A 19,034-nucleotide genomic window follows, 5' to 3' on the forward strand; every position below is an offset into this window, starting at 1 on the left:
AAACATTATCTCTGTACTTATTCTCATCCAGCGTGAATTCCTGACAGCCCCTATCTCTCCCTCAATGATGGCAATGAGCTCCTTTTTATTCGGCACTAGGACATACCATCTTTAATTACCAACACAATTAACTTAAGATTACATACAAATTAGAATATGATACACCCCACAATGTATTTACAATCATATTACAAAATAAAAGTATCCATATTAAATACAGCATAAAAACATACACATATTGTGTCTATGCTACTGGTCAATCTATCCTGTCCATTCCATTACACCATTCTCCTCAGGATCCCAGGTAGTGAATACCAGACCGTAAACCACTCCAAAAGCTTCCATTTACAAATCCAACAATTCTATTTGCTTTACTAATCACTTCTTTAACTGGATCTTGTACTTTGAAGGATTTATGTACACATACCCCTGCTGTCCCAACATACCCTTCAGTAGCGCTCCTTGTTTTTTCTGCCAAAGTTTTTCACTTTATAAACACAAAAGATTCTGCAGAAGCTGGTGGAACTCAGCAGGTCAGGCAGCATAATGAAGAGGAATAAACAGTTGACATTCAAGGCCAAGACCCTTCATAAAGACTGGAAAGACAGTGGGCAGAAGTCAGAAGAAGGCGGCAGGGGGAGGGGAAGGACTACAAGATGGCAGGTGATAGGGGAGACCAAGTGAGGGCAAAGGAAGATGAATTAAGCTGAGAGAGATAAGTGGAAGAGATAAGGGCAATAGAAGGAATCTGATAGGAGAGGACGTTGGACTATGTTAGAAAGGGAAGGGGGAGGGGCACCAATAGGAGGTGATCAGCAGGTGAAGAGAGGAGTAGGATTAAGAGGAAACCAGAATGGGTAATGGAATAAGAATGAAGGATGAATGTTGAAAGTTAGAGAAATTGTTGTTCATGCCATCATGTTAGAGACTACCCGGACAGAATATGAAGTGTCACTCCTCCAACCTGAGTGCGGATTCATCATGGCAGTGGAGGAGGCCATGAACCAACATGTCAGAATAGGAGTGGCAGGTCAAATTGAAATGGGTGGCTGCCAGGAAATCCCACCTTTTGCGGCAGACAGAGTGAAAGTGCTTGACGAAGCAGTCCCTTAATCTATGTCAGGTCTCACCGATGTAGAGCAAGCTGCACCAGATACAGTAAATCAGTAAATGAACCTGACAGATTCTCAGATGAAGTGTTGCCTCACCTGGAAGGACTGTTTGGGGCCCTGAATGGTGGTGAAGTGGGGGGGGGGGGGAGAGGAGAAAGAGAGAAAAGAGTATCACCTGTCATGCTTACAGGGATAAGTGTCAGGAGGGATATCAGTGGGGAAGGATGAGTGGACAAGTGAGTCACAGTGCTCTTTTACAGAAAGTGAAAATGGGGAGGAGGGAGAAGGGAAAAACGTGTTTAGTGGCAGAATCCTGTTGGAGATGGCAGAAGTTACAGTGAACGATATGCTGGTTACAGAAGCTTGTGGGGTGGTAGGTAAGGCCCTCACCCACATATCTTCCATTTCCCGCATATCTGCCCTCATCCCATCCTTGTTATGGCAGGAGGAGGATGGGACAAGGGCAGAGAAGCGGGAAGTGGAAGAGATGTGGGTGAGGGCAGCATTGATGGTGATGAAAGGGAAACTCCGATCTTTGAAGGAGAACACCTCAGATGTTCCAGAATGGAAAGCCTTATCCTGAGAACAGATACAGTGGAAATGGACAAACAGAGAGAAAAAAAACAAATAGCAGCTTTACAATGACAGGGTGAGGAGAGATATAGTTAAGATAACTGAGTCAGTAGGTTTATAAACAATATCAGTAGATAGTTTGTCCCCAGAGATGTCTTGGCTCTTCTAATTATTAAAATAAACCAGTGCATCTCTGGACCTTATCTTTAAAAGAGAAGCAATGCAAAATCTATAGATTTTTCTTTAATACTGAAGAAATCAATTTACCAAGTAACTAATGATCACTTAATTGGCAGTAAACAAAAATGCATTTAAAAGATTTTGACTTGTAACTTGCTGCCAGATGCCAATCATAACAGGAAAACCTCAGGTTAAGATGGCAACATGTTAAGCTTGTCAGACTTGTCACTTTGTAAGTCCCCAATATTGGTGAACAGCCCAGTTCATTTTTGAGAGTGTAACAACATCTTCAAACTACATTGGCCATGGTATGTTCTTTGAATTACACCAGATCATTTATACCCAGTTAAATATTCAGTAGATAATTTCAACCATAAGATACACAGACAGAGTAGAAAACCATTCTATCAATCAAAGTAAACATTAAGTGGTACCTTTCACTTCAGGGGTGCTATAAGCATTGGAATTTTCAATTATGTGATTTGGATGCACATTCCCCTGTTCCACCATTGTAAACTGGCTCCAGTACTCCATTGGCAAAGATAGCAAACGCTCAACCACCTAACCATGGGGGAAAAGAAAATGTTTTTGATTAGCCAAGTTCTTAAAAAGACGCACAACAGCGTCTGCTTGGTATCATTTTACTTGCAAACTTTGTGGCAATGAATAATTATCATTAACATAAAACTGCATCCTGGTCAAAAGATTGAGTTTGAGTAATACTCAATTAGCCCACTGCAAAATGGCTAACGTTCCCAACAAGGGTGATAAAGATCAGTATTACTCCCAAAAATGCTGCGTGTAACACAATGTACAAAGTGGCAATGTCAAATAGATTTCCAACAGGAAGAACCAGAATCCCTTACAGTCTGTGCTTTCGGTGACTAAGTTATAAGGTATTGGAGAGATTGCAGTAGACACAAAGAATTTCAAATTCAGCTCACAAGAAGCTTTGGGCAAGAACCAAGTTCAAAGACGAAATAACCCATTTATTTCACTCTTTCTCAACTTTTGTTAAAATTCGTGACAATTTACAGTACCTTTGGTTGTTGCTTGGTTTCTTGCAGCATTGACATAGGAGGTGGATCAGGTGTCGAGAAACCAACAATTGTTGGGCCAAAGACCTTGGCAAGGTTGGCTATGTCCATCTTGCAGTTTGGACTATGAGCTACTCTAAAAGAGAAAAAGAGATTGGGTCTTCAATCATACGTGAACTTAAAGTTTGGCTACTTTCTAGAAACACTTAGCTAATTATGATCTAATGAAATTCAGCCTTTTTTTTAAAAAAATGAAACCACCTTAAAATTAAGTAGCCATTAAAGAAAAAGTTATAAAGTGCTTTAAAAATACATCAAACCCACAATTCAAAGCACTTTGAAGCTCTCTGTAGTTGTCGGGCTGTCTAAGATCAGTGCATGTCTGTGAGGAGGAGGCATGAGGGCCAGTCCGTTGGCTGGTCTGGGGGTTGATACCGAAGATTGAAGCCCCATTGGAAGTTGAAGTCATAGCCCCATGACTGAAGCCAGGAGGCCCAGAGGCCTGTCCATGTGTGTGGATGGGAGGGAGATGAGAAAGAGGAAAGGGACTTGTTTTGATGGCTGTTGTGTTCTGTGTTGTTCTGCCCAACATTGTGGGCATGCTATGTTGGCATCAGAATGTGGGGTAACACTTGTGGGCTGCTCCCAGCACATCCTTAGGTGTGTTGGTTGTTAATGCAAATGATGCCTTTCACTATGTTTCAATGTATATATGATAAAGAAATGCAAATCTTAATCTAAACAAGCACAACTGAAGTTCTAATATGCAAAAAAAAATCAAAATTACAAACTACTTGGACAAGTTGCCCAGAACTATGAAACAAGTAGGTTTATAACTACCTACCTCCATCCACAATCACAATACCCAACTGAAAAAGGACACCAGGAGTTCAATTGATTTACTTTGTGAATTTTAGATTATAAGTGCTGGCTACATTTAAGTGAGCTTGGCTAGCTCTTGTTTACTTAATACTAAAAGCAGGTTGGCTATGCACTTAACTTCAAGTCCATGAAAGCAAGAAACCAGAACACTTGGAAACTAGACTTGCTCCCAAACAGATGGTACCATTTACCACAGCAAAACAGGAACAAAGAGGAAAATATATATATCGCCAAACTGAGAATTAGACACACCTGATCAGGATTCTGACCTACAACACTTTAGTAATCCACCCACTCACTGGCAGGCTAAGGCAAAAAGCCAGAGTCAATATCCTGAACAGACCTAAAGCCCAAACATACCTTTGCAGGTGGATTATCAGAAATGCCAAAGTATCCCTGTTGGGCTGTGGCAGCTCACTAATTGTCTGGTACATTGCTGCAATGCTATTATCTTCATCAGGGATTTCTGTAGGATGAGATAACATTCGTGAAATAACTTTTGGGCATAGGTCAGTCAAAGCTATCAAACTTCTGTTAGAAAAATGAATTATATTTACAACTCCCAAGACAGAACACATGCAGTTTCAATCTGTATTGCATAATTTCAACCCATCACCCCTTCAAAAGAAGAGAAGCGCAATGATGTACCACATCACCATTTAGGATAAAATGTTCAATTTTAGGTGGGCCAAATAATCACGTATTTGGAAATAGTTCAGAAAACGTGCAACTCAGGTGGCTGTTAGTTGCATTGAGTTGTTCTGCGATCTTAGCAATTTACTTGCAAATGTTTCATCACTATGTGAGGAGACACCATCAGTGCACTGTTGAATGTAGTGTATCCTCTGAATGTGTTCTTAATACACTACTATATTAAACAAGACCAATGTGGTCTACAAAATCCAATGCGGGGACTGCAGCAACTATTACACCGGCCAAACTGTAAGAAAACTATCCACAAGGATCCATGAACATCAACTGGATGTAAAGCGGCAGGACCAACTCTCCCTAGTCTCTACCCACGAAGATCAAGAGGGGCACAAATTTGACTGGGCATCAGTGAAAGTTATGATGCAAGTGAACACGCAGCATGCAAAGATAATTCCTGGAAGTGTGGTTTTCTGATAAAATATGCAAAAGGTTAACACGGTCAGTTGAACGATAGCAGCCTGTTTTTCCTGTAAGAAACTGCTGACGATCAACAGATGTGCTAAGCCATGCTGAGCCATATTTCTTCTTAGAGTTAGACAGTGTTTCAAAGTCCCTGTCTCCTTGTGCAGTCATGCACATAGATAAGACCGCTCCAGCCTGTTCTGTGTATGTGAGCCATTCTACCTATTCCGTAATTTGTTTCTTGGTACTGTCATGCACATAGATAAGTCTGGCTCCAGCCTGTCTTGTGGGGGTGGGGGTATCTGAATGACTATATCCATTCTGTAAGAGGAACTGGCAGTTAGTTGGTGGACCAAGCAGGAACAATCACTAACTGTTCCTGTTTGAGCGACTAACTGAAGTGCCCCGGAGGCTTTGAATAAAGAGTTTGTACTTATATGGTCTCTGAATGACTTTATCCAGATTCGACTTCCACATTTCCACGAACAATTCTGTAAACACATAAACCTCAATCCTATTTATGAGCCAATGCGGGCAAAAGCCAATGGTGATGAGAGGGTGTACAGGAGTGAGATATGACAACCAGTGGAATGGTGCCGCAGCAACAACCTGGCATCAGTGAGACATAAGAGCTGATTGTGGATTTCAGGAAGGGTAAGACGAAGGAACACATACCAATCCTCATTGAGGGATCAGAAGTGGAGAGAGCGAGCAGCTTCAAGTTCCTGGGTGTCAAGATCTCTGAGGATCTAACCTGGTCCCAACATATCAATGTAGTTATAAAGAAGGCAAGACAGCGGCTATACTTTATTAGGAGTTTGAAGTGGTTTGGCATGTCAACAAATACACTCAAAAACTTCCTATAGATGTACCGTGGAGAGCATTCTGACAGGCTGCATCACTGTCTGGTATGGAGGGGCTACTGCACAGGACCGAAAGAAGCTGCAGAAGGTTGTAAATCTAGTCAGCTCTATCGTGGGTAGTAGACTACAAAGTACCCAGGACATCTTTAGGGAGTGGAGTCTCAGAACGGCAGCGTCCATTATTAAGGACCTCCAGCACCCAGGTCATGCCCTTTTCACACTGTTACCATCAGGTAGGAGATACAGAAGCCTGAAGGCACACACTCAGCGATTCAGGAACAGCTTCTTCTCCTCTGCCATCCGATTCCTAAATGGACATTGAATCTTTGGACACTACCTCACTTTTTAAAAAAAATATACAGTATTTCTGGTTTTGCACATTTTATAATAATCTATTCAATATACATAATTGATTTACTTATTTATTTATTCTCTGCTAGATTATGCATTGCATTGAACTGCTGCTGCTAAGTTAACAAATTTCACGTCACATGCCAGTGATAATAAACCTGATTCTGAAAAGTCCAGACGACAGCGCACACAGTTCACCACATAGCCAACCAGCAATGACATTTCCTCCCCACCTCACAACTGTGTTTCTGAAATGACAACCAATCAGCTGATTGAAAAGTATATAAAGGCCATGCATTCAGAGGACACACTACATTGACTCAACCTAATAATCATGTGTTTCCCTGAATATAATGAGCAAGGTTGCTTTAAAAGCATACTTGAAGATATTTGAAACAAATGCCTAGATAGCAGGAAAAAGTGTCAGAGATGAGCTTCAAGAAAATAATTAACTACTTTCTAATCTAACATTCTCATACCCAATGTTAAATCACAAAAGGTGTTGTTTTACTGGCATGATTTCAACTAAACAGAAACCTAATTTGACTTTTTAAAAACTAGAAGTGGAAGTTTTACATTCATTCTCTCATCCATCCCACTCCGATCAGTCATCACTGTCAGTTATGTCTTATCTCCTCTTCTGGAGTGTGATCTCAGAAGCGGAAGCTAAACTTTGGGTAGCCTGGTAAAAGGCTGTTCAACACACCTCTCCCCCATGACAAAACATGATCTAGCCATCTGACACACAGAAGGCACCACACATAGAGATGCTTCGCAGCAACATCAGGAACTCGACTGGTTGGTATCCCTATGCTAATCCAAAAGGGTCAAGACTAATTTGAGCCATGCAAGTTACCATAAGCAAGATTTGACACTATCGACCTGACTTCCAACCCAGGAAGTTGTTTGGAACAGAAGCCTCATTTCTTTGGATTTACTGATTTGTTTCCTTCAGTTTATATAACTATAATTATTAAGGAACCAATAAGGGGCCAGACCTTCTCACCAACAGCGATAACAAGAAAAAGCTTCTATTGGAACATCCAGCACACATCTTTGAAATTCACAACAGTCGGATTGTTCACTATCTATACCGAGGTAAATCTATACAGTATTCAACACAAGGCTGTTCAATTCTCAACAATATAACTAAAGATCTACTAACCTGCTGCCTTCACAAATGCTGAATACAGTTTGAAAGTGATAAGGGGCTCCTTCAAATTCCTCAGAAAGTCCTTCAGAAGCCCACAGACAGCATGAATGTCATCCACTTTACTGAGTAGGGGCAAATTCTTCCCTCTCAGGAACTTCTCCTTCAGCTCTTTCACCGTGCGATCACACCCAGAGATTCTGTATAGACCAGTCTGAAGGAGACAACAATTAGACGTACTTTGTATTGAAACTTAATGCATCACAATTTCAAACTAAATATTTCTTGGAAGTCATTAACACACCTTTCAAATGATGCAATGATCTGACATATGGCCCAACTAACAGTCAGATGTAACAGATCGTCAATAGTCTCAAATGGAGTGAGGAGCCCTGGCATCCTACAAGCCTGTGATGCAGGCAATGTAGTTTTGAAAAGTGCCAACTGCTCATTAGTCAAGCAGTATGCCCCTTCAAGGTGGCAACCCATTACAACATGGTGTCCATGGGCTTGGCTTGCAGTTTAACCCAATTTCCAAAGTCCAATCAATGCAAAACGTGAGACAATTTGCTGAAAGGGCTCAAGTAGCAGAAGAGCTTCTCCAGACCTAACAAAATAACCTGGTCTTTTGCTGCTCTGATTTGTACATCACTCAGAGCTTGAATTCTTCAATCTTATAAACAAGTCTTGCACACAAGTGCTTTGGAAATTTAATACCTGTGTAATAAAATTAAGCTAGAGAAATACGGAAATCTTTGCAGATAAAAAGTAATCTTACCTCAGACAAGCCTCTCTGCTCAATTTCATTGACACAAAGTACCACAATAGAAGGGATCATAGGTGATGTTTGAGAGATGTAATCAGCCAACACTCCCTAAAAGCAACACAAATTCAATGCATAATCTTTCAAAATGGCCTGAAAATTTAGATAAGCTAGGTTATTTGTACTATTGAGCCACATTTACCATAATTGAAACAGAACGGAACACTTAATTGTTCCACTATCTAGTACGTCTTTGGACACAGGAGGAGACCAGAGCACCCAAAAGAAACACATGCAGTCAGAGAGAACATACAACCTCCTTACAGGTAGTGCCGGAATTGAACTCCAACGCCCCGACCTGTGATAGCGTCGCACTAACCATGTTACCGTGATGCAAAAATAAGGCCATTCGGCTCATTGAGTGCACAGCGGTTCCCAGCAGAGCAATCCCATCAGCCCCATCCTCCATTCTTTTACACACCACTTCCCTCATGTGACCACCAACTCACCTGTTTGTCAACACGGAGTAATTTACAACCATCAATTAAAGCACCAGTGATGTTGGAGTACACTTAATTGTTAATTAGACCACTATATTGCAAATTGCTGTTCATCTTTGTATTGAGACTAAGTTGGACAAAATGGGTTCTATACTATTTTATCCTATTGGACATTTTGACTTCAAATTGTGCATTTTGGTTGAAACCTAGATTATCATAAATCTCACCTCTCCAATTCTTACAGGTGTTCCTGACATGGTTGGGATGCAGGGGAGTGGACAGCGATCTCTGCACTCTGGGTGAGATACAACTCTGCAGTCTCGACATTTCAGGGCCAACTTCCCAAACTTGACCCTTTTTCCACAAGGAACACATGACTCAGGCTTGATCACCTACAGAAATAGAGAAACAGGTTGGTACTTAGAACACTGCAGTGCTGGAAAGGGCATGGGACACTATAATTAAGGTCACTGTACCACATAAGTGCATGCCCATTTTCATCTGTATTGCTATATCATGGGAGACTTAACCCAGACTGAGCACAAATGCCTTCCAGTGACCTCGCCAAAGAAACATGGGTAAAGGCCTGTGATAATGAAGAACCTGTGCTACTTTAAATGAGGCTTAAAGAGATTGGAAATGGAAACACTGCTCTCATCTAGGAAGTTACTTAAGGATAGATACTTTCTTCAACTTCAGTGTGGACACTGTAATACCATCAAGGACTTTTCACTGCTTCCCTAACAACACACCATGGATCACCAGTGATCTAAAGGCTCTTCTCAACCATGCATGGTCCCAGTACCCAAGAAGGGCCAACCAAAAGTCTTGAATGACTACAGTCCAGTGGCCCTGACCTCACACATCATGAAGACCCTAGAGGCGCTGGCCCTGTCTCACCTCTGACCCCTGATCAGATCAGCCCTCGATCCCTTACAGTTTGCCAAACAGGAGCACATTGGAGTCTACTATGCTGTCATCTACCAGCTGAACAGTACCTACTTCCATTTGGATAAGCAGAGAAGTACTGTGAGGATTATGTTTTTTTAATTTCTAAAATGCCTTCAATACCATACAGCCCTCATTGTTGGGGGAAAAGCTCTGTTCAATACAGATTGGCATTTGCATTGTCTCTGTTCAATACAGATTGACACTTCCATTGTATCCTGGATAATGGACTAACTAACTGGCAGACCACAGTATGTGTGGCTTCAGAGATCTGTGTCAGACATAGCTATAAACAGCACTGGGCAACAGGAGACTGCATTGGCTCCCTTCCTGTTTACTCTGTATACCTCAGATTTTAGGTACAACACTGAGTCAGTTCATCTGCAGAAATTCTCTGATGACTCAGCAACAGTTGGGTACATAAAGGGAGGATGGGAGGTTGAATACAGGGTCCTGGTGGAGGACTTTGTCAAATGGTACAAGCTGAATCATCTGCAGCTCAACATCAGTAAGACAAAGGAGATGGTGATGGACTTTAGGAAGACTAAGCCTGCAATGTTCCCTGTAACTGTTGATGGTGAGGACCTACAAGTACCCGGGGGTGCACCTGGATGACAAATTTGAGTGGAGCACCAACACAGAGGCTGTGTACAAGGGCCAGTCGCCTCTATTTCATGAGGAGACTGAGGTCCTTTAGTGTATGCAGGCCTTTCCTTCACATGTTCTCCCAGCCTGTCGTCACCAGTACAATCTTCTATGTGGTGGTGTGTTGGGGCAATGGCATCAACATGGTGATGCCAACAGGCTCAATAAACTGATCAGAAAGGCTGGCTCTGTTATCAGAGTTAAACTAGACACACTGGAGGCTGTGGTACAACAAAGGACCCTACGGAAAATCCTGGCAATTCTGGACAATGTTTCTCACTCTCTGCATGCCACCTTGGGTGAAAAGAGGAGCTCTATAATGAGTCAAGCTATAGCTGGGAAAGTGATGACCCCCTCCTGTTAGGCTGTTTGTGGTAATTTATTTTTTTTTATTCTTTCTTACTTCTCTTCTAATATTTGTATACCTGTGCACTTGTAATGCTACTGTGACACTAATCTCCTTTGTGATCAATAAAGTATCTATAACTTTAAGATCTCAATAAAAACATCCTTGTGTAAAAAAATAATCTGAAGTCAACAGTTCCTGCACAGCAAAGAAAATTAACCAAAAATGTCAATACATAAAAAGTAAGTTGAATGAAGTAGAAATTAGAAATACCGTCTTGGAAACAAACTCATGAATTCTTGTTCCTCCATTAGTCTGAGGTGTACCACACTGATCATATCCGCTGGTAGTTGATGGCGTGGTAGAAGGAGTGTCTGAAATGGCATCAAGTTCCTGTCCCTTCAGATTTGCTGTGGGAAAGAAATTGGACAGGTAATGCAAATTCACCATCACTGTACATCTGGAAAAGGAGTAGAACTAAAGCTTACAATCATACCCTATTAAGATTCTAATACCTACCTACAGATATCAAAATTTCCAGGTGATTTTATAGACCACTTGATAATTCAATTTTAAGCTACTAATAAAGTTCCGCAAAATCATAACACGCACAATGCCAATTTTGACTCTAATATTAATTACCCTATGTCATCAAGAAGTCATTCTAACAAATTCCCAGCTGGGAGCAAGAACATGTCATTGTTCCAGTATTCAGTTGTTCCTACAAACATAACAGTAAGCAGCAACATGGCAACATTATCTGTAATTGTGCAGAGCTTTGGGGAGTGTGGCAAGAAGAGAGATAATAGGTAAGCGTGGTACAATTACCAAACCTATATAAAGGCATACTGAAAAACAGCAAACGGGAAACACTGATCTTTCTCCAGTATGACAATTCACATCAGTGGAATATTTCTAGGTGTGTCAAACTCACATGAAAATGGAATGCAACAGAAAGGAAATGAGTGTTTTGTGCAAGTGAGCAGCAAGCAGACCCAACACAGCTGATGCACTCCCATCTTCGACTGGCTCCATCAGATTAAACTGAAACCTACTGAATGGGATTAATTTTATCAATTTACATGGCAATCTTTCAATTAAAGGACAATTCTGACCAGATTTATTGAACCATTTTTTAAAATTACTTGTAATGTAAAAAAAAATCAATCCACGACTAAAACCAAGGATTTCAGCTTCCCCAAAAGTTCAACCGATTAAAAATGTGGTACAGGTCGACCTTCATTAATCCGACTACTTGTAATCTGGTTCCTTCAATAATCCGGCACCGATTATGCTTGATGTGATCCTTCTGTAATTCGGCATTTTCACTTATCCGGCACTCCTCAGGTCCCAATGGTGCCGAATCAGTGAAGGTCGACCTGTAATTTGATTCAAAGGTAGTGAAAACACTCAAATCTAACAACTGGCCTGTGCAGAGTTTGCTGGGTTCATTGGGACAAAGCAATGGTTCTGATTGTCCGAAGCAGCACATATCCTAAATTAAGGGGTAAAAAGTGTCTATTATTCCCTTTTCTGATGTACATTGCATCAACCTACTGACCACCATGCCTCAACCATCACTTACAATTGGGAGGGTACACACTTCAGGAGAATTGGGCAAAAACAATGCTTTCTTATTTTCATTGTGATCTTGGCCTATCCAAGGTTATTCTAAAAAGAAAAGCAGCCACCTGGTTAAGTCCAGTTCAAGCCATATCCATATCATGCTTAGAAGGTGGAGAACAGGGTTTCTAATAGTGATATGAAATCAGAAAAGGCCAAGACACAATTATAGAAAGCATCCAGCTTATCCAACAATGCTAAGCTCCCAAAATACCTGCAAGAAATAAAGCTATGAAACACTTCACACCCTCACAACTAAAAATTGTTCTCAGGAACATAGTTTTCCAGTTGTAAGCATAAAGCTGTGCCTCAAGCATTTTGTTAATGGGACTTACCTGTTCGACGTCTACTTCTCGTCCAGTATGGCACAGTCTCAATTGTGGAAACTGCCTCAATTGGTCCGCCATTATTAGGCAATGTCAGGGTTGTTCTAGCCACAATAGAATCGTTTGCCTGAAAAGATCACCAAACCAATCACCTTCTTGACAGATATTTTTACCTACAAAAATATCATCTTTCTTTATCCTCGGTCCTCTTCCTACCCACATTACCCATTTTGGAAACAGCAAAGCACTTCACTTCAGTAAACTTTTGGGATTCACTCCATTTTTTAAACAAACAGTGTTTCAAGAACTTGATTCTGAGGTTTAGATTTAATTAAACTTGTTAGGGCAGTCATTGATTCGAATCCTTACAGTTAGCTGGAAACAGAAATGGCCAAGTTCTCATTGGCATGCAAAAGAATAAAAAATTTAAACTGCAGCTTCAAGATGACATGCCCATTGGGGGTAGGGTGGGATATTATGTGAAAAATAATCTCTCTTTTCAATTTTTCTTTCAAAAACCCAATTGCAGAAAAACAATCATTTTACAGTAAAAGGAACAGCAATAAAAGTGCAAGTTGTGAAAATGAAAACAAAATTTTTCACCAAAGTTTATTTGCAGTTCAGAACAATGCAATGCTCAGATTTAAAAAAAAACTTAGAACTTGGTGGTGCAGGGAGCTGGACAGACTTCTCAACAGTAGGTTAAAGCACTGAAACAAGTCCCAAGTGTGGTAATTTATGGAGTCTGGAACTTTTTTTTAAAATGTAGACTGCACAAGGTTATGGTGAACATCTGTCTTGCCCATAGACCAAAATCAATTCTGATGGCCAATCATCCAAGTGAAAATGAACAGCCATTGACCAGTCAGTGATGAAACTACTTCAGTGACAGGAAAATTGAACACCCAATTTATTCAGCAAAACTAATGATAGACTGTATAATTAATCCTTTAAAGTGATAGTTAGCAACATTTAACTTAGCTTATCACAAAAATTTAAGGTGATGCTCTACATTTATGCTTTCTGGACAACTGATGGAAATTAATATATTGCCTTAAGTGAACATAAGAGTTGAATTTGCATAATCCTTCAGTTACGGTCAAGCAAGCTTTTAAAACAGGGCCCACATTAATCAATGATAACTAAAATAATTTAACTAGACTTTGTCTGATTCAAAGGAGTCAGCATTGCTTTGTGCATGGGAAGTCATGCTTGACAAAAGTTGTAGAGTTCATAGAAACATAGAAAACCTACAGTACAATACAGGCCCTTTGGCCTACAAAGCTGTGCCAAACATGCCCTTACCTTAGAAATTACCTACAGTTACCCATAGCCCTCTATTTTTCTGAGCTTCATGTACCTGTCCAGGAGTCTCTTAAAAGACCCTATCGTATCCACCTCCACCACCATTGCCGGCAGCCCATTCCATGCACTCACTACTCTCTATGTAAAAAACTTACCCCTGACATCTCCTCTGTACCTACTGCCAAGCACCTTAAAACTGTGCCCTCTCGTGCTAACCACTCCAGCCCTGGGAAAAAGCCTCTGACTATCCACACGATCAATGCCTCTCATCATCTTATACACCTCTATCAGGTCACCTCTCATCCTCCGTCGCTCCAAGGAGAAAAGGCTGAGTTCACTCAAACTATCCTCATAAGGCATGCTCCCCAATCCAGGCAACATCCTTGTAAATCTCCTCTGCGCCCTTTCTATGGTTTCCACATCCTTCCTATAGTGAGGCGACCAGAACTGAGCACAGTACTCCAAGTGGGGTCTGGCCACGGTCCTATATAGCTGCAACATTACCTCTCGGCTCCTAAACTCAATCCTACGATTGAAGGTCAATGCACCGTATGCTTTCTTAACCAGAGTCAATCTGTGCAACAGTTTTGAGTGTCCTATGGACTCGTACCCCAAGATCCCTCTGATCCTCCACACTGCCAAGAGTCTTACCATTAATACTATATTCTGCCATCATACTTGACCTACCAAAACAAACCACCTCACAGTTATCTGGGTTGAGCTCCATCTGCCACCTCTTAGCCCAGTTCTGCATGCTATCAATGTCCCACTGTAACTTCAGCCCTCCACACTATCCACAACACCCTCAACCTTTGTGTCATCAGCAAACTTACTAACCCATCCCTCCACTTCCTCATCCAGGTCATTTATAAAAATCACGAAGAGCAGGGGGTCCTAGAACATATCCCTGAAGCACACCACTGGTCACTGACCTCCATGCAGAATATGACCTGTCTACAACCAATCTTTGCCTTCTGTGGGCCAGCCAATTCTGGAAAAACAAAGCAATGTCCCCTTAGATCCCATGCCTCCTTACTTTTTCAATAAGCCTTGCATGGGGTACCTTGTCAAATGCCTTGCTGAAATCCATATACACTACATCTACTGCTCTACCTTCACCAATGTGTTTACTCACATCTTCAAAAAATTCAATCAGGCTTGTAAGGCATGACCTGCCTTTGACAAAGCCATGCTGATTATTCCTAATCATATTGTGCCTCCCCAAATGTTCATAAATCCTGCCTCTCAGGATCTTCTCCATCAACTTACCGACCACTGAAGTAAGACTCACTGGTCTATAATTTCCTGGGCTATCTCTACTCCCATTCTTGAATAAGGGAACAACACCTGCAACCCTCTAATCCTCCAAAACCTTTCCCGTCCCCATTGATGATGCAAAGATCATCACCAGATGCTCAGCAATCTCCCCCCTCACCTCCCACAGTAGCCTGGGGTACATCTCGCACAGTCCCAGCGACTTATCCGACTTGAGGATCTTTAAGGAAGTAACAATAATGATAGAAGAGCGCAAAGCTGTGGATGTTTTCTATTTGGACTTTAGCAAGGCCTTAGACAAGTTCCCATACGGTTGGCTGGTCAGGAAAGCAAGGTCGCATGGAATTCAGGAGAGCTGGTTAGGTGAATTCAAAACTGGCTTAAAGGCAGGAAGCAGAGGCTGATGGTTGAAGGCTATTTCTCGGAATGGAGGCCAGTGACTAGTGGTGTGCAGCGGTGTTTGGACCCACAGTAATCATTAATATAAATGATTTGGATACAAGTCTTGATCAGCAAGCTTCCAGATGACATGAATATAGGAGATGCTATTGATAGTGAAGGTGGTTATTGTAAATTACAGGGGGACCTAGATCAGTTTGTAAAGTGGGCTAAAGAGGGGCAAATGGATTGCAATAGAGATAAGTGAGAGGTGATGCACTTTGCAAAATTAAACCAGAGTAGAAATAATACCATGAATACACTAGGGAGTGTAATGGAACAGAAGAACATAGGTATACAAGTTTACTTTGTTGAAAGCAGTGTCACAGGTAGACAGTAGTGAGAAACATTTAGCACACTGGACTTCAGTCAGTATTGAGTATAGAAATTGGGACATTATGTTTCAGTTGTACAAGTCATTGGCGAGGATGCACTTGGAGTATTGTGTAGTTTTGGTCAACTTGTTATAGGAAAGATGCAGTTAAATTGGAAAGAGTGCAGAAAAGATTTACAAGGATGTTGCTAGGACTAGAGGGCTTGAGTTATAGGGAGAGATTGGCCTGGCTAAGTCTTTCTCCCTTAGAATGTAGGAGGATGATGGACAATCTTATAGAGATGTTTATAAAATTATGAGGGGTATAGATAAGGTGGATGGCAAGTCTTTTCCCCAGGGTCAACGAGTACAAAATGATGGGGCATTGATTTAGGGTGACCGAGGCAAGATTTAAAAAGGGACCCGAGGTGCAACTTTTTCATTGCAGAGGGTGGTGACTTATGAAACGTGCTGTCAGAGGAAGTGGTTGATATTATCATTCAGAAAACCTGGACAGGTGCATGGAGTGGTGAGGCTTAGAAGAATATGGGCTGATATGGGACGAGCTGGGTTATCACTGCGGTCAACATGGATTCATTGTATCCATGCTGTATTGCTCTAAGACTCCATCTGCAGTGAATGCAATTATAAATGTCCAGGCAAAAACCCAAGATTTCCAAATTGATTTCTCTAATAAATATTATCCTTTCGTCATGTTTTTCACGCTGCTTTTGTTACTAACAAGCAACAATGAAAATCGATCCTTGTATCCTTACAAATTTGACACCTTTCTCTGTCAAACTCCATTATTAATCCCCTCCCTCCTTTCAATCAAGCAGTTGGATAACTTCTATTTTGGTATTGACAATTGTCACATATCGTCTTGGTCATTAACGCCCACCTTTTCAGTTGATCGTGACCGTTTAGCTGGTCCTGGCTGGCCATCAACAAGAACTCTGGAAGAACGCTGGAAAGAATACAATGGTAAGCGGGTACAATGTTCTTTATACATAGCCACACTTGATTGATTAACCAGCAAATAATCTGGTACACTGCAACACTGCTTTACTTTAGCATAATATGGAGAAGCCTTTTCAGATAAATTAAAATGGCATAATGTTTGACAGCTTTGAGTGAACGTAAATGCCAGATTAGTTTTTAATTCAGATATAAACAAAGTCTCAATTTAGTGTTAACCAGAAATCCATTACCAAAGGCAAAACCAGCTTATAACAAAATATCAGAGAAAATGCAAAAGAATGGAATGAAAGTGAAATTCATTAGATTCAACATGACAGATAACACGACTCTGAAGAGCCTCAATCAAGAACTTCACAAGTTATGAGTTCATATTATTTTTTAAACTGATGTGCTTATGATACTAATTTCTAAAGAAATGTGCAGCATTTAAACAATTACATGATGTGTAAGGTGAAGTCTTTAATTTATTTAAACAGAAGGAATGCATGAGAGGACTTACCATACTTTTAACTTAAATTTAATTAGACTGATATTCTTCTGTTGATGCGTCTGTACCCATTGTTTATAGACGATTACTAATTCTACAGAGCTGAGCATAACAAGCTGAAAGAAAGTGTGAAACTTACTCTTTTCTCTCTTTTCTTTAACTTGACAGTCTTAACAATGGAGGAATCCCAGTCCTGCATTAAAAAGAAAATAATTTTATCTCAAGTCAAAAAGCTGAAAAAAAATCCACCTTAACACATTTATGAAAGGCTTGCCGATTATGTTTTTCAAAACAAAATACAAATACCAAGCTAGTAAATTAGTTCTCATGCTTCAATGCCAATCATGCATCACAGATTGCATGATTGGCATAAGAGCACCAGAACAATGTTCACACAAGGTCAAGTGTAAGCGCCCTTTACCTCAGAATGGACTCAAACCCAGTTATTTTAAGAGATTCATATCCTCTTTAAATATAGGCCGCCCATGCTACATACCCTGATGTATTAAGCCAGCTGATGATTGTTAAGCCAAGTTAGATTGTTCTGATTTTCCTACTTTCTTGGTGGACAGTGATAAGCATAAATTTGCTGCCCACCAACACTGGAGAATAATTCAATGTGGAAATTCAGCCAGATTTCGTATTCTACCAGCCTGCAGCAGTGCACGTTAGATCTCTGACATGCCATGTCTTTATTATGAGTTATGACACAAGCAACGTTAGCATACTGCAACCACATTAATCAGGTCATGGCACCATCTTTTATTTGTACTAATGACAGCCCTCAATAAATTCCACAGCTTGTTTCAATATTTAGATTCAAAGCAGCAATTTAATCATGATTTTAATAATACCTATTCAACACTATGTGCAGAATATCATCTAAAAACGAAAGGATTAATGTTCAGAAGCATGTAAAAAGAAATCTCCACAGTAGAAATAATCAGAAAAGAACAAGCTTCCACTTAAAAAGTGTGATGTTCCAATGAAACCAGTCACCAGCTTATTTAAAAACAATTTCCTGCAGAACTTTAAGTCATTTATGCTTTTGAACAGACAACAAAATTCTGGCCACCAATGCTTTTGGATGAGTATTTTGCAAGGTTATCCAACATCAGCATTAGCACCCTCCCCCAGATGATACAAGAGCCCATTATTCAACTGTTTCTAAATGCAAAATCTATTAATCCAAGTCACTTGGCAATCACATTTTTAACAGGACTATTTTTTTCCTAAGCCATTTCATACATTTACAATTTGCTTTGCTGAATCATTCATAATTTTGCAATGCAAATAAGAACTGAACAAGGTATCAAATCACTTCAGATTCACCTGTAGTATTACATATTCTTCAATCAAGTCCCACTAACGTGGTCCCAAGATTACTTTAAAAAGAAACAACTGATAAAAAGAGATTACCATTGAGTCATCAGTCTTGTCGTAACTAATGTCGGAGTGAAATGATCCAGACTCATCAATTGTAGACAGTCTATTAAAAAGAGGAAAGATATGTAGTAACAATCAACTTTCACTAAATGTTTGACTTATTGTTTTACCTAGTTCCAAGCCTCTACACTGGCAATACATCCAAAACTACATATGCTCATCTCCCCAAAGTATCCAAAACACCACCCCTTTGTCCCACATAGAACGATTAAAAGCAAAGCAGGTAGACTCGATTATTTGGTCTCATTCTGCACTGAAAGTAAATGGCACTTTTTACAGACTAGTACAGAAAATCTCTTACTTATTTGCGCTTTCACTTCAAGCCTTAGGATTGAAGTTAACTGCAAAAGGGTGTGGCAACTCATAGCCAGGAGCCA

The 19,034-nt window shown here is 40.5% G+C and overlaps 1 protein-coding gene across 2 annotated transcripts in view; it reads right to left on the minus strand.

Moving 5' to 3' along the window:
* Positions 1–19,034, minus strand: part of racgap1 (Rac GTPase activating protein 1) — a 62,032-nt gene that overhangs the window by 21,969 nt on the left and 21,029 nt on the right. For both annotated transcript variants that reach the window (XM_063037043.1, XM_063037044.1), the window contains exons 5-15: positions 18,631–18,700; positions 17,351–17,404; positions 16,645–16,710; positions 12,422–12,539; positions 10,737–10,873; positions 8,752–8,916; positions 8,040–8,135; positions 7,277–7,475; positions 4,145–4,250; positions 2,906–3,038; positions 2,300–2,426 (exon numbers count right to left, since the gene is read on the minus strand). In XM_063037043.1, coding sequence (XP_062893113.1) covers positions 2,300–2,426; positions 2,906–3,038; positions 4,145–4,250; positions 7,277–7,475; positions 8,040–8,135; positions 8,752–8,916; positions 10,737–10,873; positions 12,422–12,539; positions 16,645–16,710; positions 17,351–17,404; positions 18,631–18,700 — 1,271 coding nt within the window. The remainder of the gene's footprint in view (positions 1–2,299; positions 2,427–2,905; positions 3,039–4,144; positions 4,251–7,276; positions 7,476–8,039; positions 8,136–8,751; positions 8,917–10,736; positions 10,874–12,421; positions 12,540–16,644; positions 16,711–17,350; positions 17,405–18,630; positions 18,701–19,034) is intronic.

Source organism: Mobula hypostoma, chromosome X1, assembly GCF_963921235.1.
Source record: "Mobula hypostoma chromosome X1, sMobHyp1.1, whole genome shotgun sequence".
Lineage (NCBI taxonomy): Eukaryota > Metazoa > Chordata > Chondrichthyes > Myliobatiformes > Myliobatidae > Mobula > Mobula hypostoma.